Source organism: Mizuhopecten yessoensis, unplaced genomic scaffold, assembly GCF_002113885.1.
Source record: "Mizuhopecten yessoensis strain PY_sf001 unplaced genomic scaffold, ASM211388v2 scaffold8213, whole genome shotgun sequence".
Classification (NCBI taxonomy): Eukaryota; Metazoa; Mollusca; class Bivalvia; order Pectinida; family Pectinidae; genus Mizuhopecten; species Mizuhopecten yessoensis.
In genome coordinates, this window is record NW_018407435.1 from 2,318,703 (window position 1) to 2,346,548 (window position 27,846).

A 27,846-nucleotide genomic window follows, 5' to 3' on the forward strand; every position below is an offset into this window, starting at 1 on the left:
AGGTTCTACTATACACACAAACCCAAATTGTGCCAGAATAACTAGGTTCCAAAATACACACAAACTAAATTGTACAGACTAACAAAGATCTAATATATACACAAACCAAATTGTTCAGACTAACAGAGTTCTACTGTACACACAAACAAAATTGTACAGACTAACAAGATTCTACTGTACACACAAATCAAAGTGTCCCGACTAACAAGGTCCTACTGTACAAACAAACCGAATTATCCAGACTAACAAGATTCTACTGTACATACAAACCAAAGTGTCCAGACTAACAAGGTTCTACTGTACATACAAACCAGTGTCAAGATTAACAAGGTTCCGCTGTACACACAAATCATTAAGTGTCAAGACTGACAAGGTTCTCCTGTACATTCAAACCAAAGTGCCCAGACTAACAAGATTCTACTGTACATACAAACCAAATTGTCTAGACTAACAAGGTTCTCCTGTACATACAAACCAAACTGTCTAGACTAACAAGGTTCTCCTGTACATACAAACCAAAGTGTCCAGACTAACAAGATTCTACTGTACATACAAACCAAATTGTCTAGACTAACAAGGTTCTCCTGTACATACAAACCAAACTGTCCAGACTAACAAGGTTCTACAGTACAAACAAACCAGTGTCCAGATTAACAAGGTTCCATTGTACACACAAATCATTTTAAAAGTGTCCAGACTTACAAGTTTCTCCTGAACATACAAACCAAACTGTCTAGACTAACAAGGTTCCACTGTACATACAAACAAAGTGCCCAGACTAACAAGATTCTACAGTACATACAAACCAAACTGTCTAGACTAACAAAGTTCTACTGTACATACAAACCAAATTGTCCAAACTAACAAGGTACTACTGTACAACAAACCAAATTGTCCAAACTAACAAGGTCCTACTGTACAACAAACCAAATGTCCATACTAACAATGTTCTACTGTACATCACATACCAAATTGTGCCAGACTAACAATGTTCTACTGTACAAACAAACTAAATTTGTGCAGACTAAGAAAGTGTCAAAGTGTCTCGACAAACAAGATTTCTGACTTCTGTACAGTCCATACTAACAACGTTTACATCTTTCTACATGAAAAAAACTAACGCTAACGTTAAGACTTCCATAGCTGACAAAAATGTTACAAACTGTAAAGAAAGACATTCGTTATATACATATTACTAGATCCGTGAATACTTACCATGAGGGTTAGGTCGGATGAAGATCTCGGGAGAATGGTGGCCGTTTTGTCTTCGGCGTTGAGTCGTTGGACTCAGTGCTTGTCTGGAAGACTGTCGGAAATATCCATCAAACTCCTTCACGTGAGCACGAGGAATTAAATCCCGGATGTGTCGCAATAGATCCAGCTTTTCTGGAGAGTGAAGTAATTCCCTAAGCTCAAACACCAATTTATCAACCTGGCGATATCTCTGGAACTCTTTTAACGCGTGGAAAAGAGTTCTCCGTTCCGACTCGGATAGAAGTCGCCTGGCCTCAAAATGGAATGTTCGGATCAACTGTTTTTTTCTCTGGCTCAACCCTGGCATTTTTACACCTGGGCTTAATGGTCAGGTCTTGCAATGTTTAAGACCTCCTGGTTTGCACGGCTTATCCACGATACTTATTATTATCTAGCGTCTGTACTCTGTACAATCACCATAGCTGTAATTTTTAACCTGTTTTGGTAACTCGTCCATGTGTGTGTAGGTGTATCATGCCTTCCAATAACTGTTAAATAATACAAACATTAAAATGAAACACAGGCCTGAAAAAGGCAAAGGAGAAAATCAGATATCGATGTTACACATAATAAATGAGTCAGGCAATCAAAAATGAATGAAGTGGCCTACTCGCCGGCAAGGTAAGGCCAGTAAGGCCATGCAGGTACAGCTTAGGTTAGGCCAGGGAGAATACGAACACTGTCTCTATGGCACTAACATCAACAAAAATATTGAAAATAACGGGGTTTTTTTCTTCTTTATTTCTATTTGGACATCACAGGGAAACTGAATTAAGTTGAAAGTGTTAAAACATTGTATATTGGTAAAATAAAATCACTCTCCTATGGTGTAAATTACAAGTGAACCTTTATCAAAATGCAGTTTAAATCATATTGGCAAGGAATTGAACTTAGTGTCGACAATGTTGCAAATATTTGCAGCTACCAGTAAAATTGTACCTTATTCTTTCAAACGATATACAATGTACCAATAAGCAAATGAATATCTTTTATTACGTCAAATATTAATTATATCCTTCACGTGCTCAGGTGATGTAAACAACACGGTGTAGCTATATATTTAGCTGTGTCCATATCTTGATGCCAAAGTTGTACGCGCTTTTCGTTAGGATTCGGACACTTTCAGACGGGCCTAGTTATCAGTGAGAGTGCGTTTCATGTATCCAGGTACTTGAGTAGTTTAGTTAAAAACATACAAACGAGAAAATGAGAATAAAAAAACACATACATTTTGAAAATATGAAGAAAATGTACATGAAAATAAGAGGATTCAACAACGCTTCCCTGTAATATTTCCAACAGAGAAATAGGGGGTTGGGTTGATTCAGGCAGATAAATGTCAGGAAGGGAGATAATTCTGAATTATGTCAGGAAGGGAGATAATTCTGGCTTCCGAGAAACACTTTTGATAACTCATTTACACATGGTCACTCATTTTATAGAATAATTAAAACGAGACTTTTGATTAAAAAAAATCAATTTTCACTCCTACTCCCTTTGTTTTCAATCAATTTTAACCACAACTATTTAGAGTCACACAGTTTTGAAGTCCTCAAAACGCCAGGGCCTTTATTCATGAAACCGTTCTCATGCTCAAGTATGGGTTCTGTGCTCCATCCAACTTTCTTGAAATTCACTTAAATCATGTCAAATGATCAAAAATTCAAATGTGAATAATGAAAGCAATGTTCGGCTTTTAAGTCTCCATGTTTTTTTCAAAATCATTAACAAAATAATAGTTTATTATTAATCAATAACCGGAACAAGAAATTAGCCTTGAGCAAAAAATCCATGCTTGACCATAAGAACGGTTTCATGAATATGGGCCCAGGTTTCCTAGGGGTTCAGACAAATATTTTTTATACAAAATTACCCTGTACACAACAAAAGCTAGCTGAAGTACAATACTTACATGTGTACCCATCAGTAAACTCCAACACGATAAGTCCCGTAGCACGTTAATGTCGTAGAATTATAAGTAAGGGCGTAAACATCTACAGCTGTGACGTATTACAAACACGGGACATGGTCGGTCAATGTTTTCTAGACCCGGCCCTCTGATACCTTTATTCCCTCCATGCATCACAAGTCTTGTCTCTGCCACAGATCATACACAACACTCTACCTGTGATGAATAATTGATTTTGAGGCATCTGTTACAACTATCGACCACATTCTTGCGGAACATGTGTTGTATCCATGCCTATTTCTGTTTACAATTTTACCTGGTTCTGGTAATACAAGTAATCCCTGGGTGGGGCTGCTATTCCTGTTCATGGTAACCCCCGGGGATGCGGGGATGGTGGGTTGGGGACCGAGTAATTTTCCGGGAGGAGTTGCCGTTCCACACAGACAAGTACTGGAGGAATTTGAACCGTTAAAGAATGGGCGGGGCGTTTCAAGTAACAGTATATTATCATGGGGAGCAAGGGGGTACGGTCAAGAAATCCGTTACACCTAAATATAACAATATTGTCCGGGGAAGGGCGACCGTTCCAGATACCAAGGTTAATACCCAGGGGAAGGGACCATTCCAGATATTGCAAATAACACTCGGGAAGGGTACCGGTAGCATGGTAGGCACTTCAAGTAATACAAGTAATGTCCGGGGTTGGAGGGGCCGTTCTAGGTAACGAAAGTAGCATACGGGGGAGGGGGACGTTCCAGAAAACACCGATAATACAAGGGGGGGGGGGGGGGGGTATACGTATTCCCTTTAGAGGTCAGTTATGAGTTCAAAACGAACCCAAGCGTGACCCGATCACTTCACCACCTTGCCTACCGTCTTAAGTGGTGTTTTTGGATTGGTTGGGATAAAGGTAGAGATGGGCAATAACATTGCTATACCAATATATTGCAAATTAATATTTGCCGAACAGGATATGCTACAATATGGAAATTGCAATGACAACATATAACTTTATATTTTGGAGATTTTAAGCACTGTTTAAATGGTAATTATTTTCATTAGGCATAATGCCTATATGTATTCAGATCAGTATGATGTGGCATGTTTTACATGTTGTGTATACATGTTCTTATTTTACGTTGTTTTTGGAAGAAACGACGTGACATGTTTTGTATACATGATTTTATTTTACGTCGTTTTTATAATAAACGGACTATTTCATGCTGTGGTATACTGGTTTTTATTTGACTATTGAACTTTTAATAAAAGCTTGCTGTATGACTGGGTACTGAACCGCACATCATAAATGGTAATTGTGTATTTTCTTTCTGTTGTGTGCTGTCGTTTTGCGAGCTTATTTTAAATGGTAAGAAGCTCAATTGGTTGGTTTCTTGTCACGGAACAGCAATTGTAAATATATGATACCACTATCCTGTATGTCTTGCATTCTGTTATTGATGAAACTTATCATGATGTACCCATAAAGATAATCATAGATACAGCATGCCAAGAATAAATACACTGCATCTTTTATTACGGCTGTTTCGTCTTTCTGAGACTCATCGCTGATGTCAGGGGCCAAAACATTGGACATCTAAGTTGGTCTAAACTCCTGTTGAAACAGATGGGTAGGTACATACCAACCGTTAATATTATGAATTGAAAAGTCACTGGTGAATTTCAAACTACGTAATGACTAATGAGTGAGGTGTGTATATTGTGAGCCGTGCTACTACTCAAAAGAGATTACTGTGGGTATCAAGGTCATGGCTAAACTTGGGGACTGAGAAATCCACCAACTGATTGTAACACCTTGTATCTTGAAAGATGATCGTAACACTTGTAAGTTGAATTCATATAGATCCCACTACAATCTCCATGGTCCATTAACGATACATTGACCTCTGGCCTCTGCTAATATGGTATTCCAGTAACAGTATATTGACCTCTGGTCTCTGCTAATATGATATTCCAGTAACAGTACATTGACCTCTGGCCTCTGCTAATATGGTATTCCAGTAACAGTACATTGACCTCTGGCCTCTGCTAATATGGTATTCCAGTAACAGTACATTGACCTCTGGCCTCTGCTAATATGATATTCCAGTAACAGTACATTGACCTCTGGCCTCTGCTAATATGATATTCCAGTAACAGTACATTGACCTCTGGCCTCTGCTAATATGATATTCCAGTAACAGTACATTGACCTCTGGCCTCTGCTAATATGATATTCCAGTAACAGTACATTGACCTCTGGCCTCTGCTAATATGATATTCCAGTAACAGTACATTGACCTCTGGCCTCTGCTAATATGGTATTCCAGTAACAGTACATTGACCTCTGGCCTCTGCTAATATGATATTCCAGTAACAGTACATTGACCTCTGGCCTCTGCTAATATGATATTCCAGTAACAGTACATTGACCTCTGGCCTCTGCTAATATGATATTCCAGTAACAGTACATTGACCTCTGGCCTCTGCTAATATGATATTCCAGTAACAGTACATTGACCTCTGGCCTCTGCTAATATGATATTCCAGTAACAGTACATTGACCTCTGGCCTCTGCTAATATGATATTCCAGTAACAGTACATTGACCTCTGGCCTCTGCTAATATGATATTCCAGTAACAGTACATTGACCTCTGGCCTCTGCTAATATGATATTCCAGTAACAGTACATTGACCTCTGGCCTCTGCTAATATGATATTCCAGTAACAGTACATTGACCTCTGGCCTCTGCTAATATGATATTCCAGTAACAGTACATTGACCTCTGGCCTCTGCTAATATGATATTCCAGTAACAGTACATTGACCTCTGGCCTCTGCTAATATGATATTCCAGTAACAGTACATTGACCTCTGGCCTCTGCTAATATGATATTCCAGTAACAGTACATTGACCTCTGGCCTCTGCTAATATGATATTCCAGTAACAGTACATTGACCTCTGGCCTCTGCTAATATGATATTCCAGTAACAGTACATTGACCTCTGGCCTCTGCTAATATGATATTCCAGTAACAGTACATTGACCTCTGGCCTCTGCTAATATGATATTCCAGTAACAGTACATTGACCTCTGGCCTCTGCTAATATGATATTCCAGTAACAGTACATTGACCTCTGGCCTCTGCTAATATGATATTCCAGTAACAGTACATTGACCTCTGGCCTCTGCTAATATGATATTCCAGTAACAGTACATTGACCTCTGGCCTCTGCTAATATGATATTCCAGTAACAGTACATTGACCTCTGGCCTCTGCTAATATGATATTCCAGTAACAGTACATTGACCTCTGGCCTCTGCTAATATGATATTCCAGTAACAGTACATTGACCTCTGGCCTCTGCTAATATGATATTCCAGTAACAGTACATTGACCTCTGGCCTCTGCTAATATGATATTCCAGTAACAGTACATTGACCTCTGGCCTCTGCTAATATGATATTCCAGTAACAGTACATTGACCTCTGGCCTCTGCTAATATGATATTCCAGTAACAGTACATTGACCTCTGGCCTCTGCTAATATGATATTCCAGTAACAGTACATTGACCTCTGGCCTCTGCTAATATGATATTCCAGTAACAGTACATTGACCTCTGGCCTCTGCTAATATGGTATTCCAGTAACAGTACGTTGACCTCTGGCCTCTGCTAATATGGTAAACCAGTAACAGTACGTTGACCTCTGGCCTCTGCTAATATGGTATTCAGTAACAGTACATTGGCCTCTGGCCTCTGCTAATATGATATTCCAGTAACAGTACGTTGACCTCTGGCCTCTGCTAATATGGTATTCAGTAACAGTACATTGGCCTCTGGCCGCTGCTAATATGATATTCCAGTAACAGTACATTGTCCTCTGGCCTCTGCTAATATGATATTCCAGTAACAGTACACTGTCCTCTGGCCTCTGCTAATATGGTATTCCAATAACAGTACACTGACCTCTGGCCTCTGCTAATATAGTATTCCAGTAACAGTACATTGACCTCTGGCCTCTGCTAATATGGTATTCCAGTAACAGTACATTGAACTCTGACCTCTGAACCAGGTGAATACATATTCCAAAGAAGTGGTATGTAAATAAATATTGATTAAATTCTAAATTATACACATTTGAGTGTGTATGTAAACATACCGGTACAGCATGTTACGACATAGTACGTAATTAGCTATAGGAAGTATGTATATCTGCAGATGAGCCACGCGGGATGTCAATTGATCAGTAGGATTGGATTTCGTGACATTGATTTTCACTATGGATTCCCATTTTTTTATCCATCCCTTGTTATATATAAATTTTAATGAATCATTAATATATACTATGCGATGTGGCCTCAGTAAAACAAGAATTAACACGAACCACTGTGGTTCGCGTCAGTGTTATTTTGAGATTTTTTTCCAATAAATAGTATTTAGGGATTTTAAAAAGTGTGTGAAGGGATGGGGAACTCAAAACAATAATTTCGATAGCAAACCATGAGAATGATACAATTTCGGATTTAGTTAAATGATTTTGGCGAAACTGAGATTTTCAAGTTCACTGTTAAGTGTTAACGCATCCCAATATGATATCCGAAACTGTAATTTCACTTGAAAATACCAAGTAATAAAATTTGGCTGAATCAGTGAATACAAAATCTGTTTATGTAAACAAACTGTGTGCAGTAGTGTCTTTCTCTGGTACTAGAGGACAGTTTAGTCAGACAGGTTAGGGATTCTGGGGTTTACAGTTTGATGCTAGACGAGTCGACAGATATTTCTGTTCACCAGAATATGATAGCATATATTAGGTTTGTGGAGTCAGTCTGTGGCAGGTAAGAGCCAGCAAGTGGGTTTATTGGTATACGTCAGTTGTCAGTTGCAGATGCAGGGTCTATTACCAATCAGTTGATAGATTTGTTGGAGTCTAATGGTATTGAGGTTGAAGGGCTAGTTGGTGTTGCTACTGTCAGATGGGGAGTCAGTCATGACAGGGTGTAGGTCAGGCGTAGCTACTATAGACTTAGGGAGGTTAGGCCAGGTCTGCTTGTTACACATTGTATCGCACATAGGCTGGCATTAGGTTGTGGCAGAGTAGCAGATAAGATTAGGTACATTTTGAAGTTTCAGGACTTGCTCATTCACCGAATAACATGGCTAGACTAGAAAAGAATCGGACAGTATTAGAAAGTAGCTAGAAAAGGGAGTAGTTTGAAACAGGTATTCCATACTAGGTGGCTTATATATAGTTTAGATGGCAGTGTTCAGGCAGTTGTTGAGAACTATCCTAGCACCATTAGTATGTTTCTGGAGGACCAAAGTGCTAAAGCTCTGTCTTTGCACAAGCCCATCACCTGCTACACGTTTTTGTATGTTGTGCATTTCCTGTCTGAAAGTGATGTTCTTCCAGGGTTGGTTAGATTGTGCAAGATATTTCAAAAGTCACAGATGGATTTTACAGAGGTGAACCCCCTCCTCGAGTCAACAGTTCATGTCATATAGAAGTTGTCAGACAGCAGATCAGGTGAGAACACATAGGCAAGTTCCTTAGTAAGGTTCCGGAGTCACCTCAGGTAGACGGTTCAGGGTTAGTTACTTTTGAGTTTGGAGGTCACACATTCAGAGATCGTGCACGTGTCAGTCAGAGGTCATAGATAGAGGCAGCTTGTAGGCAGTTTGTAGGCTTCTTATTTGAGGGACTTAGAAATAGATTCACAGACAAGGGGATGCTATTGTTTTGTCAGCCCTGACCAGGCTATTTGATCCCTCTCTAGTTGATCGTCACAGTGGGGTGCTATGGGACTCAGTTCACATAGTACTTGGGTCCAGCTGTTAGACAAGATCGAGTTCCATAGTTTTCTGGAGTTGGCTAAGTTTCAGGTGTTACGAAATAGGAAGGTGTTATGTAAGGTTCAAGATGTAGCGCAGCTGGAATTTAGAAATATGGATAGTTTTCCAGTTGTAGCAAAGGCTGCCGAGTGACTCCTAGTTGTTCCAGTATCAACAGTGGACTGCGAACGAGGCTTCAGTCGTCAGAACCTCATCAAGACTGACCTCAGGAACAGCCTCAGAAGCCAGAGTCTGGAAAACCTCATGAGGGTATCAGTCGACCACAAAACCTCCAACAGCAGCACTTATATCGACTACGATGCAGCATCCAACCCACTCGAGTGCCAGCATGGGGAGGAGGAGGAGGAGGTGGAGGAGGATATACATACTCTTCCCTTCGAAAGGACAGTAACAGCGTTAAAATAATAATAAATCAGATTCTTATATACCACTTTATCACAACCTATGTCGTCTATGGCATTTAGAAATATGGATAGTTTTCCAGTTGTAGCAAAGGCTGCCGAGTGACTCCTAGTTGTTCCAGTATGAACAGTGGACTGCGAACGAGGCTCCAGTCGTCAGAACCTCATCAAGACTGACCTCAGGAACAGCCTCAGAAGCCAGAGTCTGGAAAACCTCATGAGGGTATCAGTCGACCACAAAACCTCCAACAGCAGCATTTATATCGACTACGATGCAGCATCCAACCCACTCGAGTGCCAGCATGGGGAGGAGGAGGAGGAGGAGGAGGAGGAGGAGGAGGATACTCCCACCGAAAGGACAGCAACAGCGTTAAAATAATAATAACCACAACCTAGGTCATCTCAAAGCGGGGAACCTAATGTACCTCCGATTACAGGGAATTCTTTCTACAAAGCTGTCTAGACAAAATATTAAACAGAAGATCCAATGTCTATATGGTAATATTGGAAGAAGAAAAAGTAGCAGAACTACTGATACACCTTTGTCCTCACAACATACTGACTTAATAGTAAATAGGACAACTAAATACTTAAATGAGTATGTGTGGAGGAAAGTGTTACTATTTAAAATAATATTGCTTAATATGGCAAAGGGAAAAACACGTTTGATGTAATCACTGACATGAACAATAAAAACCCTTTCCTCCCTGAAGTTTAAACATTTCCCCGCACAATATTTTAATACTTTTTGTGGAGTTAAGCAAGGTGACAGTTTTAACCCACTCTTTTTAACGTTTACACAAATAAACTTCCAAATACATTAACCATTAACATAGTTAAGCTATATAGGTGATATGAATTTTGGAAATCTTCTCTTCGTAGATGATTTGTTGATTTTGTCAGAATCTCCAGCGGGTTTGCAAAGGTCTTTGGATGATCTAGAATACTATGGTCAAAATGGCCATTATCGATGTATGCCAACGACACGAAAACAGTGATGTTTCAGTCAAGAAACCGCGTACGTCTCCTCAAAGGTAAACAATTTTATTTGAAAATGAGGCGATTAAACAATAATTAAACGACTGAATATAGTTAGGCACAGCACTTTGCAATAATGGTTTTACACTAGCGATAGAATAACTTGCTGCAAAGAGTAAAAAAGTTTTTATTTGCCATTAAACAATACCTTGTATTTATATTCCGGATATGTCAACTTAGTTGAGGGGGGAGATGTCGAATTCCTTATGCTAAAATTTAGAAATATGTTATGCTGATTATTATGAGAAAGTTGAGACAATTTTGTAAAATGGTTCTTAGAGTTTCAAAATATACGGTAAATATAGCACCAAGGGCAGAACTAGGACAATATCCAATGGGTTGTTTTATAAATAGGATACACATGAAGCCTTGCACAATTTACACAGAATATATCTCAAAACGATACAAATGACGCTGCAAAACAACCTCTACAATTTCAATGCATCGGATAATGGTCTAAAAATCAAAACAGCATATACATAATATACAATTAGTTTTAAGCCTGACTTGCAGCTCTTACATTAGGAATTAGTTTTTCGAAATATTTTTTTAAATAATCATTAAGTGACCTGCAAAACTTATCATTTAAATGAACCAAAAAAATTGGGCGGTCCGGATCCTATGCCGGGGTCTTTTCATTAAAAATTCGTTTGAACTGAAGATGGACTTACAAAGTGCTAATGCATTATCATTATCTAGTTTTGTTGTTGTTTTGTTTTTGTTTATTTGCAGTCCTTGTTTTCATGGAAAGAAAGCAATTTCGGGAATTGTTGTGACTCGGGTATTTTGATCAGGGTGTGCCTTCATCAGTGATCCCATATATTTATTTATTTATTTTTATTTATATATTTGTTTATTTTTATTTATTTATTTATTTATTTTAATAGTATTCCGGATAGTTATCGCCGTCGACTGCCTTGCTGTTTAGTTTATTCACAGCTTTTTTGGTGACGTTTTAGCCGTATTTTGATGACGTATTTCACATTCTTGTCGGTTCCGGACTGTGATGAAAGCTGATACAGTTGTCTTTTTACAATCAGTAGGATCCTCGGAAACTAGGTACGCATGATAAGTATCGTTGTACCTGTCACTCTTAATGGATCGTTTAAATCAAACCACACATAGATTTCATGACATATACTTACTGAGCAATATGAGTTCGTGAGTTGTTCGTCATGTTCGTATAATCTAACTTTGCTGAAGCTCATCGACTGTGCAGTAGGCCTAGCGCAGTCTGCATCATCTATTCTTCTTCTTCTTCTTCTTCCCGTTATGGAGTTGGCTCATCAGATGAGTGTATTCGTCACTGTCATTGGGCTGTCAGCTCCGTGATGATCAGTAGATTTAACTTAACACTATTGTAAAGTAGATTACTCGATCCGGAAATTCAAAATTTGCGATTTAACGCTGTGGACTAGACAGCTTTTTAGCTTGATCCGACCACAGGTACTAGCCTCGTCTGTCAATACACCTATGATATAATCATGGGTGCACGTGTAATCCGACCAGTATTCACGAGCGTTGTGTGACCAGTTTCAGTGCCCTTAAGGTAGAATTTGCCGAATAAATAGATCAAAGTGAAATGATAAAAACCCCATTATCCACATTGTTTACTAACCATGTAAAGCATTTATTTTTACATTGACAGTAAGTTAGTTATCGCTCCCTTTATTCTATAATGACAATAGCCCAAGTTTCCCCTGGCCCTGACACCAGACTTAGACATTTTGACAGATAGCTATAGACGTTTGGTGTGGGGGCCGGGCCTCACAACAAACATCTATCTAAATATAAGTCTGGTGTCAGGGCCAGAGGAAACTCTTGCTGCAATGACAAGCTATAGATAAATGATTGAACGATTCGTCACATGTATATGCCCAGTTTTGAGAGCTGACTATTTATATATAATATAGGTAAGTTGTGTGATATTGCTACTTTTCAGTTAGCCTGAGTTTTCTCTGGCCCTTACGTATACACCAGACTTCGACATTTTGACATATAGATGTCTGGTGTGGGGCCAGATCTAGAGCGCACTGCTATAGGAAAACGTGGAATTCTCCGACACCATTTTCGGGCTATCTACTGTTTAGTATTTGTGGAAAAATATCAGTGATATGTTTACCAGATAATTTGCTTATATCATCTTCAAAAAATGTGTTCTTGTTATATATGAGTACATTTTTAAATGACTATAAATTAATTTGCAATGTGGTACCCATATAAAGGATGTTCTTTATAATCAGTCACATATTACTAGCTTTGTTTAGAGATAATTTCCATGTAACACAGCAGTAGAACTATAAAGTCTGTGGTCATGGGTTTGATTCTCAAAAAATCACAATAACAGGAATATTTGCTGTTTGATACATCTTAAAATTTTATTTTCAGGTTCATTGTAAGTTGAGGCTGGATTCCTTCTTGCACCGGTGTTTGAGTTCAGAAGAGGAACAATTTATTGATTTTGTCCATAAGGACATAGAACACTTTCTTAAATGTTACACCAAAAAGAGGTAATGATACTGTAGTTATTGTACTGTATTTACCAAGTTATCCTGGTTGCCTCTAATGATTGGCAATGATTGCTTAATCAATCTAAGCAGTCATTTCATCCAGTGCATTTTCTCATTAACCCACTCTATTGAGACTAGTTCTTGGAATCCTTTAGATTTACTGTAACCTTAAGCTTGCTCATAGTCATATATGTCATACTGGTTAGTTTGATCATGTTCAGGAACCCTCATTTTGCATTAAACATTTTCTCAGAGAATATTTCAACATAGCCATTTTTTTGTTTTTTTGTCAGTTAAATTGTATGATCCGTTTGATTGGGTTTATCTGTGACTTATGTCTGGTGCATTCATGACAGTTGTATTTTGCCTCTGAAACCTTGCAGTGTGCTGTTGTTTCCACCACTTAGCAGTTTCCACCGACTGCTGATCCACAAGGCCGCCGAGGAATACAAGCAATTGCACACCTTCTCAGTAGGTCAAGGACAGTCCAGACGTACCACTGTCTGTCTTCAGGAAGATCTTAACAAGTTAGTTTAGGGTACAGCGTAGACCAAATATTTACCGAGAGTAGATCATTTATTTACCAGGGTAATTCTGAAATAGATTATATATATCCTATAGTAGATAGCTATTTTCCTGTTAACTATAAATATATATTTGCAAGGATTACAATTGCAATTTGATAAATTATTTCCATTAACTTCTAGGTATCATTTATGTTTACTGGGAGTAGGTTTGTATATAAGGAAGTTTGTCTGTCAGCTGTGATCAGTATTTCATGAAACTCAAATGATGTAATAGAAATATAATTATAACCACACTCTAAAATTGTACATTTGTATATTGAAGTTATGTCCCTTTTACAAAATCATAAGTCAATTTCTTGTTCATGTAACTCATCTAAAATTTCATGAAAGTCCACAGATAAAGTTTCTCTGAAATTGTGAACCTGCTCTTACTTTAAATCCTGTTGTTTTTATAGGAGTTACATGCCCCTTTTTAAATCGTTTGACAAATCTTGTTCATTGTGATTAACATATATACATTATGTCCAGAATAATGCTGATAAAACAATTGAACAGACTTCTATGATTTGATACAATTTGTTATCATGTTGTGTAACTATACATTGCAGTTGACTTTATTTTGGTTGGTAGTTTTAATGAAGAGAGAAGGGGTCGGGTAGTAAGCTGTGGCTTACAGGTTACATGTAGATAGAATATTTCCTCTTAGATAAAAGTAGAAAAGAATATTTCCCATTTAATAAAAGTAGGCCATGTATTAAAATGTCTCATGATGGTTAATATTTATGTATGTCCCTGTTCTTTCAGTTACTCCCAGAAAGGAGAAGGATTGATGTCATTGAATCGGCCCCCTTCGGCTAGAGGAAGGGGGCGGGGGCGATGGTCAAGTCCTGGGTCCGAGTTTGATAACAAACTTCAGAATAGACCCAGAGATGGCCATGGGAGGGAGGATAGATACAAAGATGGCCCAAGGACGGAGGACAGACACAATGATCACCTGCGGACTGAGGACAGACACAGAGATGGCCTTAGGACAGATGACAGACATGAACAGAAATCCCCTAGAGGGGTCGATGTATCACCAATTTCACATGTCCCGTCATCAAAAGGACGTGGACCAAAAACAAGGTGTTATACATTTGTTATTATGAATTCCAATTTTCAGCTGATGTTAAATAAATCAAGTACAGGAAAGGGTTATTTAATCAAGAATTAATTTTCTACAGTACACTTGAAGAACAGATTCTCTTACTGAGTGAGTCATAGAAGGTTGGGTTAGAGATCTAGATGGGTTGGTGCTGGGTTAATATTAACAGGCTTTTAGCTCGCTTGGCACAACGTGCCTGTAAACTTGTGGTTTGGGGCAGTATCCATCATCAATCCATCAACAATCCATCAACTGTTTCCTTTGAACAGCTTCAACCCTATTTCCTGATATTTGGCCAGTATGTACTTGTGATAGAATGCTCTAAAGTTTCATCCTATAAATGACCTTGGCCTACTGTCGCAGTCACAAAGGTCAAATAAATGAGTGGGGAAGGGGCTTATTTGCGGTCAAATACGGTAAAAAATAAATAAAAAAGCAACATTTTCTAAAGAACCATAAGTTTCAGAGCCTTGGTACTTGAGTAAGATTTTTATGTAGTCAGGCTGAGCAAATCTTTTTCTAATATTTTGTATGTAAGACAAAGTTGACATTTGTGGGCTGGCTAGGGTCATATTCTGACATGGGTAGTTGTGGCAAAAAGTTTTAAATCTTCTTAAGTTTGATTGATAAAGCCCAGTGTCCTGATATCTAGTAGATATCTTTGATGGAATACAATAAATTCCTTCTATAAATTGCCTTGACTACCTCTTAAGGTCAAATGGATTTAATATTTATGTTTAAGAATTTAAGCTACATAATCTTCAGAATCATAAAGTTAAGGGTCATGATGCTTGGATATGTTATGCAGAGCATGCAGTACATGTAGTGTGAATATTTTTCTTGGTTTACAGAAACAATAAGATAAGCAATGTATTACTGATTACTGCAAATTATATCAGATCTGTATATACTGGAGTGTCACTGTGTTACATTTTCTCATTCCTGTCCTGAAATTTTTTCTTTTGCCAGAACAAGAAACAAAAGGCCAGACGCTCAGATCTATGTACCTAGGGGTCGAAGACAACAGCAAGTGCCTGTCAATCAACACGATGACACAGGAGATAAGCAACCCCATAACAGTGATATGGACAGTAGGACAGGGATTAAAGGTCATGGAGAGGGGGACATGAACCTTCGTAACAGCGATGTGGACAGTCAGACAGGGACTATAGGTCATGTGACAGCGGACATGAACCTTCGTGACAGCAATATGGACAGTAGGACAGGGACTAGAGGTCATGTGACAGCGGACATGGACCTTCGTTACAGCGATGTGGACAGTAGGACAGGGACTATAGGTCATGTGACAGCGGACATGGACCTTCGTAACAGCGATGTGGACAGTAGGACAGGGAATATAGGTCATGTGACAGCGGACATGGACCTTCGTGACAGCAATATGGACAGTAGGACAGGGAATATAGGTCAAGGTCATGGAGAGGGGGACATGGACCTTCGTTACAGCGATGTGGACAATAGGACAGAGAATATAGGTCATGGGACAGGGGACATGAACCTTTGTGACAGAGATTTTGACAATAGGACAGCGAGTATGGATCATAGGCCAAGGGACAGAAATCTTCTTAACAGAGACACAAACAAAAGGATAGGGGTTATAGATGGTGGGGCAACCAACAGGGACCCTCATAAGAGAGATGATCATCCACCATCTACAAATCTACCAACAACCAAACAGGCATCTAGGAAATCTAGACCTCAGAACCAAGTGTATGTACCACCGCATCACAGGAATCTATTGCAAGAAACCTCTGGTTCGTCACATCAAGAGACCTCTGGTCCGTCACATCAAGAGACCTCTGGTCCGTCACATCAAGAGACCTCCGGTCCATCACATCAAGAGACCACTTGTCCGTCACATCAAGAGACCTTTGGTCCGTCACATCAAGAGACCGCTGGTCCGTCACATCAAGTTACCTCTGCTCCGTCACATCAAGAGACCTCTGGTCCGTCCCATCAAGAGACCTCCGGTCCATTACATCAAGAGACCACTGGTCCATCACATCAAGAGACCACTGGTCCATGACATCAAGAGACCTCTGGTCCATCACATCAAGAGACCTCTGGTCCGTCACATCAAGAAACCTCTGGTCCGTCACATCAAGAGACCTCTGGTCCATCACATCAAGAGACCTCTGGTCCGTCACATCAAGAGACCTCTGGTCCGTCACATCAAGTTACCTCTGGTCCGTCACATCAAGAGACCTCCGGTCCATCACATCAAGAGACCACTGGTCCATCACATCAAGAGACCTCTGGTCCGTCACATCAAGAGACCTTTGGTCCGTCACATCAAGAGACCTCTAGTCCATCACATCAAGAGACCTCTCTTCCATCACATCAAGATACCTCTGGTCCATCACATCAAGAGACCACTGGTCCATCACATCAAAAGACCACTGGTCCATCACATCAAGAGACCACTGGTCCATCACATCAAGAGACCTCTGGTCCGTCACATCAAGATACCTCTGGTCCATCACATCAAGATAACTGTGATCCAAGGACACACTGTAGAATTCAGGACATGGAGGCTGTTTCTGAGTTCAAAAGTGCAGAGTTTGATAAAAGTAAAATTAGTGGTGACCCACATTATAGGACAAAAATCAAACGAGTAAAATTGAGCAACTCCCTCAGTAAGTTAAAAAGTGGAGATGACACGGAGAGAGAACAGAAAAGTGCTAATACCTCATCAGATATTCATATTGAACAGTGGAGTTTATCAAGTGATCCTAGCCCTAGTCTACCTGGAATACAAGATCTGTCCCCTAGTGAATCAGATATACATATGCCTGGCCCTAGTGAATCAGATATACATGATCTGGCCCGAAGTGAATCAGATATACATATGCCAGACCCTAGTGAATCAGATGTACATATACCAGGCCCTAATGAATCAGATATACATATGCCTGGCCCTTGTGAATCACATGTACATTTGCCAGTCCCTAATGAATCAGATATACAGGATCCTGGCCCTAATGAATCGGATATACATGATCTGGTCCCAAATAAATCAGAAATACATAAGCCTGGCCCTAGTGAATCAAATATACCTATGCCAGGCTCTGGTGATTCAGATACACAAGTTCCAGCCAAATTGGACATTCTATCTTGTGATGATCACTCTGGTTTCGTCAGTGGACATGGTGATCAAAGATATTCCCATGGTGCTAAGGTTGACCCTGGTGACTGTACTAGTTGTGACAAAGGTGAAGTCCAGCCCTCCACCACCAACCCTGATACATCTACAGACATCACAAACATAGACAAGGCATCTGAACAAGAAGCTTGTTCTCAGTCAAACGAATCATGTCAGCCATTGGATGAGAGGGATTCAGGGACGTTAGAAAGAAGTATTAGCAACAATGAGTCATCTACCAGTACCAAGTCTGATCAAACATTAACGGCCGTGCAGGAATATGAGAATGACGGTGATCACCAACAAACTGTGGTAGAAACAAGCGCCACTGAAAATGTTAGTACAATCAAAACAGATAATCATGGTAAGGAAGAGCAAATACAAGATTCTTCTGACCAAGTGGATGTAGCTACAGTTTTCAATCGTGATTGTGTTGATAAGGTGTCCAGTACAAGGTGCTGCACAGACAACCAGACTGATGGACCGGAATGCATGGATGTAGATAGTGGTACAGTCATTTAATAAATCTTGACTTTTAGTTTATTTTGCTTCACTTGATGTTATTGTTGATTTCTGTACTTAACTTTGCTGCTTTAAATGGTAATTCTAAATAAACTTAATAAAGATTCATGAAAATTTATTGATTTTAATTGCAGTTTGGTTCTTTATGTTAATACTTCCTTTTCTGGTGAACTTATTTTGGTTTTTTGTTTGTGTTTTTTTTTGGTCAGATTTCTTCAATGTTCAATGGAAGTCAGTAATTTTAAAACATTTTCTGTCATTTGAAGAACTTTGCAGTGATGATGAGGAGAAAGAGGAAGAGGAAGATTCCTGGGACAAGATTTTCGATGATGAGGGAGAATGCCTTGATCCTGATGCCTTGGAAGAGGTGAGGCTCAGTGGTCCAGCAGTGTCTATAATCCCTTATCTTAGTTTGTAGTGTTCAAATGTTAGGTCTCCATCATAAATGTCTAAACCTCAGGTCTAGGTCTGTAGTATCTAAAACCCTAGGTCCATGTCAGTATTGTCTAAACCTCCTTTCCAGGTTCATAATGGTTTCTATACCCCAGGTCCTAGTCAGAATTGTCTAAACCTCAATTCTAGGTTTATAATGGTTTCTATACCCTAGGTCCAAGTCAGAATTGTCTAAACCTCAGTTCTAGGTTTATAATGGTTTCTATACCCGATGTCCAAGTCAGTAGTGTCTAAACCTCAATTCCAGGTTTATAATGGTTTCTATACCTCAGGTCCAAGTCAGTAGTGTCTAAACCTCAATTCCAAGTTACAATGGTTTCTATACCCCAGGTCCAAGTCAGAATTGTCTAAACCTCAGTTCTAGGTTTATAATGGTTTCTATACCCGATGTCCAAGTCAGAATTGTCTTAACCTCAATTATAGGTTTATAATGGTTTCTAAACCCCAGGTCCAAGTCAGTAGTGTCTAAACCTTAATTCCAAGTTTATAATGGTTTCTAAACCCCAGGTCCAAGTCAGAAGTGTCTAAACCTCAGGTCTAGCATAATAGTTTCTAAACCTTAGGTCTACCTCAATAGTTTCAAAACCTTAGGTCTGCTTCAATAGTTTCTTTACATCAGGTATACTTCAGTTCTGTCCGGACCTCAGGTCCAGATCATTGGTGGCTAAACCTCCGGTCCAAGACAATATTTTATTAAATTCCAGTAAGGTCAGTAGCTTCTAAACCTATGATTAGGCAATGCAAGTGGTCACTAATTAGGGCAGATGATTAACTACTAAATGTTAACACCAGGGTATAGCGGCTGTTAGTAAGAAAGTCTACATTTGACTAGAGGAACTAGAGCTGACCATGGTATATAATGATATGAAAGAATTCATAGAATTTATTTTGCTTTTCAGTTAACATCTGCGATTGGAAAAGTCAAAATTAAAAAACCTGTGATTGATTACCTTGCCTTCAAACCACGAGAGCCGGACCTCAGTCGGGAGGGTAAGGTGGAGATTGTGCATGTCCTTGTAAATGGAAACTAAGCTCATCATGTGGCAGAAAAAGACATCAGATTTCATATCAAAGTATTGCAGGAAGACCTACCTTGAGAGATCACATGTCTTGATAGCAGATCTACCTTGAAAGATCGAATGTCTTGGCAGAAGATCTACCTTGAAAGATCGAATGTCTTGGCAGAAGTTCTACCTTGAGAGATCACATGTCTTGACAGAAGATCTACCTTGAAAGATCACCTGTCTTGACAGAAGATCTACCTTGAAAGATAACCTGTCTTGAAGGAATATCACCCTTGAGAGATCACCTGTCTTGACAGTGGGTCTACCTTGAGTTCTCACCTGTCTTGACAGAAGATCGAACTTGAGAGATGACATGCCTTGACGGAAGATCTACCTTGAGAGATCACCTGTCTTGACAGTGGGTCTACCTTGAGAGATAACCTGTCTTGAAGGAATATCTCCCTTGAAAGATCACCTGTCTTGACAGAAGGTCTACCTTGAGAGATAACCTGTCTTGAAGGAATATCACCCTTGAAAGATCACCTGTCTTGAAGGAATATCACCCTTGAAAGATCACCTGTCTTGAAGGAATATCACCCTTGAGAGATCACCTGTCTTGACAGTGGGTCTACCTTAAGAGATGACATGCCTTGACAGAAGATCTACCTTGGGAGATCACCTGTCTTGTCTGACACAGCCTGTACAAACTCTTTTTTTTGTTCCAGATTTGGGTCATGTGGTCGAGATATATGACTTCTCAGCAGAGTTAAAAACTGAGGACTTGATGTCAGCATTCCAGCAGTTTAAGTAAGTGTAATTAGATTAAAGCATGTTGCTGCATTAGTCATATAACTGCTTAAATTCGTGTATCACAATAAATTAGGGTTTGTGTACCATTTAGTATTTATCAAACTTCTTGATTCGTGTATGCTGATCATGACTAGAGGGTGACGGTACAGCTATTGTACGTACCTGTTACTATACACTAGTAATGCTATGTGATCATGACTAGAAGGTGACCGTACAGCTATTGTACATACCTGTTACTATACACTAGTAATGCTATGTGATCATGACTAGAGGGGGACGGTACAGCTATTGTACGTACCTGTTACTAGACACTAGTAATGCTATGTGATCTTGACTAGAGGGTGACGGTACAGATATTGTACATACCTGTTACTAGACACTAGTAATGCTATGTGATCTTGACTAGAGGGTGACGGTACAGCGATTGTACATACCTGTTACTATATACTAGTAATGCTATGTGATCACATAGCATTACTATACACTAGTAATGCTTGGTGATCATGATTATAGGGTAACCATACAGCTATTGTACATCCCTGTTATTATGCACTAGTAATGCTCTGTGATCATGACTAGAGGGTGACGGGACAGCTATTGTACGTACCTGTTACTATACACTAGTAATGCTTTGTGATCATGATTATAGGGTAACCATACAGCTATTGTACATACCTGTTATTATACACTAGTAATGCTATGTGATCATGACTAGAGGGTGACGGTACAGCTATTGTACATACCTGTTACTATATACTAGTAATGCTGTGATCATGACTAGAGGGTGACCATACAGCTATTGTAAGTACCTGTTACTATACACTAGTAATGCTATGTGATCATGACTAGAGGGTGACCGTACAGCTATTGTAAATACCTGTTACTATACACTAGTAATGCTATGTGATCATGACTAGAGGGTGACCATACAGCTATTGTAAGTACCTGTTACTATACACTATTAATGCTATGTGATCATGACTAGAGGGTGACGGGACAGCTATTGTACATACCTGTTACTATACACTAGTAATGCTTTGTGATCATGATTATAGGGTAACCATACAGCTATTGCACATACCTGTTATTATACACTAGTAATGCTATGTGATCATGACTAGAGTGTGACGGTACAGCTATTGTACATACCTGTTACTATACACTAGTAATGCTGTGATCATGACTAGAGGGTGACCATACAGCTATTGTATGTACCTGTTACTATACACTAGTAATGCTATGTGATCATGACTAGAGGGTGACCATACAGCTATTGTACATACCTGTTACTATACACGAGGAATGCTATGTGATCATGACTAGAGGGTGACCCTACACAGCTATTGTACGTACCTGTTACTATACACTAGTAATGTTATGTGATCATGACTAGAGGGTGACCATACACAGCTATTGTACGTTCCTGTTACTATACACTAGTAATGCTGTGATCATGCCTAGAGGGTGACCATACAGCTATTGTACGTCCCTGTTACTATACACTAGTAATGCTATGTGATCATGGCTAGAGGGTGACGGTACAGCTATTGTACATAACTGTTACTATATACTAGTAATGATATGATCATGACTAGAGGGTGACCATACAGCTATTGGACGTACCGGTTACTATACACTAGTAATGCTATGTGATCATGGCTAGAGGGTGACGGTACAGCTATTGTACATAACTGTTACTATACACTAGTAATGCTATGGGATCATGACTAGAGGGTGACGGTACAGCTATTGTACGTACCTGTTTCTATGTTACTATACACTAGTAATGCTATGAAGAATGCTGCAGTGCTGGGAACAGGTTTTACTCCAGTCTGTTGGTTCTTCTTTGTACCATATTTTATCTTGTCATTGTTTTCGTTTTAGGAGCAAAGGCTTTGACATCAAATGGGTGGATGATACTCATGCGCTGGGAGTGTTTAACAGTGTGATAGCAGGTAAATAGGTACACGTTTTACAGTTCCGTTTTATTATGTCCACCAAACCAGTTTAACGACTTGTTACTTTTTCCATGTTTATTCTTATTCCGTCTTTGCATATTGCAGAGTTATCTTCTCTTGGGAGCAGGTATTGATTGTTACGTCACTTGTTTGTGAGAGTAACGTCATCAATTTTTGAGAAAACGTCGTAATTTTCTTGCACAAACCAATGACGTAACAATCAATACCTGCTCCCAAGAAAAGATAACTCTGCAATACGCAAAGACGGAATAGTTCTTCTGTCAAATGGTTTTCAGATGTTTCCTCAGAAACTGATTTAATACCAGATACTATTTAATATTGGCTTATAAGGAAAGACGTATGTATTTATTCACAAAACCAAAATTCTAGTCTATAGTGCCATACCAGCTACATACTACAGCACAGAAATCATTATATTCAACCCCGAACCATCTGTCTGAACAGAAGATCTGTCTTGAGGGACCACCGGTCTTAACATGAAATCTATCTTAGTTATTGTTGTATGAATTGTTCCTGTGTTTGCTGCGTAGGTAGGTAGATGAATTATGACAGGTGTTTTGAACACATTGTTTCAGTTTTTGATATGATTTTTGTTACAGCCCAAAGTGCCCTGACTCTGAGTCACCCCTTGCTGAAGGTCAGGGCAATGTCTGAAGCAGCTAGACAGAGCAAGGAAAAAGCTAAGCGAAGTGTTGGTGAGTTTTTATGTATTAAAGAGGTGAGGCAGAGAGTCATACCGGTGTAACATAGCAAAATCTAAATCTTAACAGACAACTCATGAACTGGCCTATGGTAGGATGTTTTCAGGCTACGCCAGGTTACATAGAATTTAAACGACACTTACTAGATACAATCCAAATGTTTTAAAAGTCTACCCTTTCAAACTTTATCAGAATGTAAAAGGAGAATCATTGATTGCAAACCATAAACAGTAAAACAGGTTTATTGTGAATTCTTACTATACTGTACTGCATACATTGTCAATGCAGCTGACCTTTCACCTTTCGTCCTCCAAAATAAGGGTGAACTTATCAATACAGTTAATATAAGTAAGCAATGTTATATATTTAGTAATTGTATGTGAAGGGCAGAATTAACACTAGGCAAACATGGATCTTGATGGGAAAGGGCTTAAGTTTCCCAGTATACAGTACTGCTGTGCTACTAATGAAACCTTACTTGCAAGTGTTACATGGAGGTTATTTTTAAACTTAAGATTCTAGGTTTGGTTTGGTTAAGTATTGTTTAACGTCCTATCAACAGCTATGGTCATTTAAGGACGGAGATTCTAGGTATTGTTGTTGATTGAAATAAGTTTCTCTATGTCACTGCTGACTATTGTATCTATGCAGAGTTCCTGCTTCCTTACAAAGCACGCCCAGAGACATCTGTTATGACTGCTCGGCGACTGGTGACGGGGGCCCTGGGGCTGGCCCCTAAGGTGTCCCGAGAGCAGAGGGACCTAGAACGTCAGAAGCTTCGACAGGCCAAAGGTACTGGTGCCTCTGTAGATGATAGTAGGGATCTTTCAGTCAATATACCGATAGTCAGCATCGCCTTATTGTGTACATTGTTTTGTGTGTTAAATGTCCAGGTTCTTGGCCAATATCAAATAAGAAGATAAAGCTGGGGTCAAAGTTCAACTTTACAGTAGTTTTATCATGGTAAAGAAAACCTATTTTTGTGTCTCCTGCGACGCAAAGGTGACTGATCACTCTGTCAGCCATGTTGGTTGTGTTAGCCACACAAAAGTTTCCATACAATGATAGCTTTGTGTAACTGCAGTAGCCACACAAAAGTTTCCATACAGTAATAGCTTTTTGTAACTGCAGTATCCACACAAAAGTTTCCATACAATAATAGCTTTGTGTAACTGCAGTATCCACACGAAAGTTTCCATACAATGAGAGCTTTGTGTAACTGCAGTATCCACACAAAAGTTTCCATACAATAATAGCGTTGTGTAACTGCAGTATCCACACAAAGGTGTCCATACAATGATAGCTTTGTGTAACTGCAGGATCCACACAAAAGTTTCCATACAATAATAGCTTTTTGTAACTGCAGTATCCACAGAAAAGTTTCCATACAATGATAGCTTTGCGTAACTGCGGTATCCACACAAAGGTTTCCATACAATGATAGCTTTGTGTGATTGCAGTAGCCACACAAAAGTTTCCATACAATGATAGTTTTGTGTAACTGCAGTAGCCACACAAACGTTTGCATACAATGATAGCTTTGTGTAACTGCAGGATCCACACGAAAGTTTCCATACAATGAGAGCTTTGTGTAACTGCAGTATCCACATGAAAGTTTCCATACAATGATAGCTTTTTGAAACTGCATTAGCCACACAAAAGTTTCCATACAATAATAGCTTTTTGTAACTGCAATATCCAGACAAAAGTTTCCATGCAATGATAGCTTTGTGTAACTGCAGGATCCACACAAAAGTTTCCATACAATAATAGCGTTGTGTAACTGCAGTATCCACACAAAGGTGTCCATACAATGATAGCTTTGTGTAACTGCAGGATCCACACAAAAGTTTCCATACAATGATAGTTTTGTGTAACTGCAGTAGCCACACAAACGTTTGCATACAATGATAGCTTTGTGTAACTGCAGGATCCACACAAAAGTTTCCATACAATAATAGCGTTGTGTAACTGCAGTATCCACACAAAAGGTTCCATACAATGATAGCTTTGTGTATCTGCATTAGCCACACAAAAGTTTCCATACAATAATAGCTTTTTGTAACTGCAATATCCAGACAAAAGTTTCCATGCAATGATAGCTTTGTGTAACTGCAGTATCCACACGAAAGTTTCCATATGATAGCTCCTTAAGGAATGCCTTGATTTATACAAATACTTATACATACAGTATCAATTACCAACTCAAATCCGATTTTTTTTCAAACTTACCTTGTGTGCTTTCAAGTCCTTTACTCAATTAACATGCTTGACCAAATTTGCTGCTGAAGTTTGGTTTGCAAATAATGTCCTGGCTGTATCTTTTGAAGAAAGGATATCATTTTGATGAATTTTCTACCAATTTTCCCTCACTCAAGTTTGATTCTCAGCAAAATTCATTAACGCTGATGAAATCTGATTTGTTGATAGTTTTTCTTGAAAGAATTATCAGATTTTCAGGAAATTTGCCTCAAACAAACAGTCCCTTTCAAAATAGCAATCAGCCATCGTTCTTCTTAGTGTGGGTAACACATCCACATCTGTGGATGTCTTCAGTAAGATTCAGTAGTAGGTAATATATAGTAGGTAATATAAAGTAAAACTTTGATATCTCATCTGTGGATGTCTTGAGTAAGATTCATTAGTAGGTAATATATAGTAGGTAATATAAAGTAATACTTTGATATCTCATCTGTGGAATCTTGTTATTGACAAGGTCGTGTATAAGAATCGGAGTGATGCAGTCTTCAAATTTACAGCTGGGCTTCAATTTGTAGCAAATGATTCATGACAATTTCTATCATCACTATGGGACAACTGACAGCAAAGTTTGTAGTTGGAGAAAACATGGTAACTGTATATATCTGTTCCTCATTTCCAGAAAAGAAGAAGCTGATGAAGAAACAAATAGATGGTATATGGGAAGGAACATACACATGGGGTAATTCGGAAACATCCTGATGGAATTTCTCACTGACAAGTGCCTATTAAACACGGTCGATTGTCAGCTTGGCCAAGCAATGAAGTGCCCTTCTATCCTCTGCCTGAAAACTTAAGATATTTTTAAATAACTTTATAAAATTTGATATTGTCACACAATACCTAAAAATAATGATGTGCAATTGAGCAAATTTAAAATTGAAATAAATCAAAAGAAACAACATCATTATCATCAGATCAGTTTAGACACATTCTAGAAATACATCTATGATGTGGCTAGGAAGAGAGGTGATTTGGTGACCCTATATGGCTAGAGATTAAGTAACAGGTGCTGGAAGAAACATCACACATGAAGTGCTAACAGTCTATGTGTTACAGTAGGAGCTCCTGCTTTTGGAGGTCTGGAGCAAGATTGATTCAAGGTGAATGTCTTTCTTTACTGAGAGAGGGAGTATCCCTAATTTGGTTCAAAGGATAACTGAACCATAGGAACAGTGTATAAGTAAGAAATACAATACTGTTAGCAGAGGGCCCTCTCAAGTTAAAGTAAATAAATCGTAAAGAATCGCTCAAAATTACAAAATGTTTGGACTACGGCTATCATTGCAAAGATGAAATATCGTCATTATTGGACTATACGGCTATCATTGAAAAGATGAAATATCGTCATTTTATGTGCACATGCAGCAAGTTTGATATAAATTGTAGATTATTTATGAGATATTTATTTTTGCATAAAATTAAACATCAATCATGAATTTAAGTATCAAACAAACAATATGTAAGATGTATAATGTACTCAGTAAATAAATTAATGTTCTCACTGATAAGGACCGAAAGATTAGTTCACAAAGTGCTAGTAATCTACAGTATATATAAGTATAATTATATAATAGTTGGCATGATATACATACATTTTGCTATATTTATTGTTTTTGAATAAACATGAAATGCTGTCAATAGATATGTGTAAGTGTTGGTCATTTAAGTGTGTTGTGTGTAAGTGTTGGTCATTCAAGTGTGTTATGTGTAAGTGTTGGTCATTCAAGTGTGTTATGTGTAAGTGTTGGTCATTTAAGTGTGTTATGTGTAAGTGTTGGTCACTGTATCACAGTGTTATGTGAAGCAGCTTTGAAGTCATGTGGTATCACTTACTTCATACTTTGACTGGTGACAACTTATCAAATGTCAGTACATTTAAGCATTGAACTCCTTTCAGTTGGCATTTATAGGCAATATGAATGCCAACTGGACAAAGGCAAATTCAATGAAGTGCGCTATATTGCCTATGAATGACGATTGAAAGCAGTGCAATACTTGTATTTACCAATTTTGGAATTTGTTCATCTCATAAAAAATTTGATTACACTTATTATTCAGCATTTAGTTCAAATAACGCTATATGTACCGTGTACGCTTGTTCAACGAATAGAACAGCCATCGCCCGAGGAGTATCCAACAAAACAGTTTATGACGTCATAATAATGATGACGTCAACAATCTGTTCATGGCATTCATAGCCTATATGAATGCCAACTGAGTTTGGTCGGGTTATATAGTGGCAATGCCATTCGATGGAAATTATTGTAATATGATCCTATACCAATGGCTTCACCATTGAATTTCCTGACTGAAATAA

General features: G+C 38.8%; 2 protein-coding genes across 5 annotated transcripts in view; one reads left to right on the plus strand and one right to left on the minus strand.

Annotated features, from left to right (window-relative positions):
- LOC110455442 overlaps positions 1-12,791 on the minus strand; it is a 42,127-nt gene extending 29,336 nt beyond the window's left edge. For 2 of the 4 annotated variants that reach the window (XM_021505584.1, XM_021505581.1), the window contains exons 1-2: positions 11,603-12,791; positions 1,216-1,742 (exon numbers count right to left, since the gene is read on the minus strand). In XM_021505584.1, coding sequence (XP_021361259.1) covers positions 1,216-1,561 — 346 coding nt within the window. In that variant the 5' untranslated portion in view covers positions 1,562-1,742; positions 11,603-12,791. Of the gene's footprint in view, positions 1-1,215; positions 1,743-3,166; positions 3,244-11,602 lie in introns of those variants that run through there. The other 2 variants (XM_021505583.1, XM_021505582.1) reach the window with 2 other exon arrangements.
- Positions 8,965-27,165, plus strand: LOC110455383. The gene is made up of 15 exons (XM_021505483.1): positions 8,965-9,073; positions 9,167-9,405; positions 9,580-9,780; positions 12,846-12,967; positions 13,351-13,494; positions 14,299-14,619; positions 15,608-16,443; positions 16,780-18,306; positions 18,587-18,687; positions 19,673-19,763; positions 20,503-20,584; positions 22,472-22,542; positions 23,166-23,261; positions 23,919-24,059; positions 26,149-27,165. Exons 1-15 carry the CDS (start codon positions 8,965-8,967, stop codon positions 26,226-26,228), a joined length of 4,161 nt encoding a protein of 1,386 aa, XP_021361158.1. The 3' UTR covers positions 26,229-27,165.
- Positions 27,166-27,846: the final 681 nt, after the last annotated feature.

Coding starts and splice junctions, on each gene's coding strand:
- LOC110455383 (XM_021505483.1), top strand. CDS start 8,965: ATGGGACTCAGTTCACATAGTACTTGGGTCCAGCTGTTAGACAAGATC. Junction 14,620..15,607: donor GGACGTGGACCAAAAACAAG/GTGTTATACATT, acceptor TTCTTTTGCCAG/AACAAGAAACAAAAGGCCAG. Junction 20,585..22,471: donor TCAGCATTCCAGCAGTTTAA/GTAAGTGTAATT, acceptor TTTTCGTTTTAG/GAGCAAAGGCTTTGACATCA.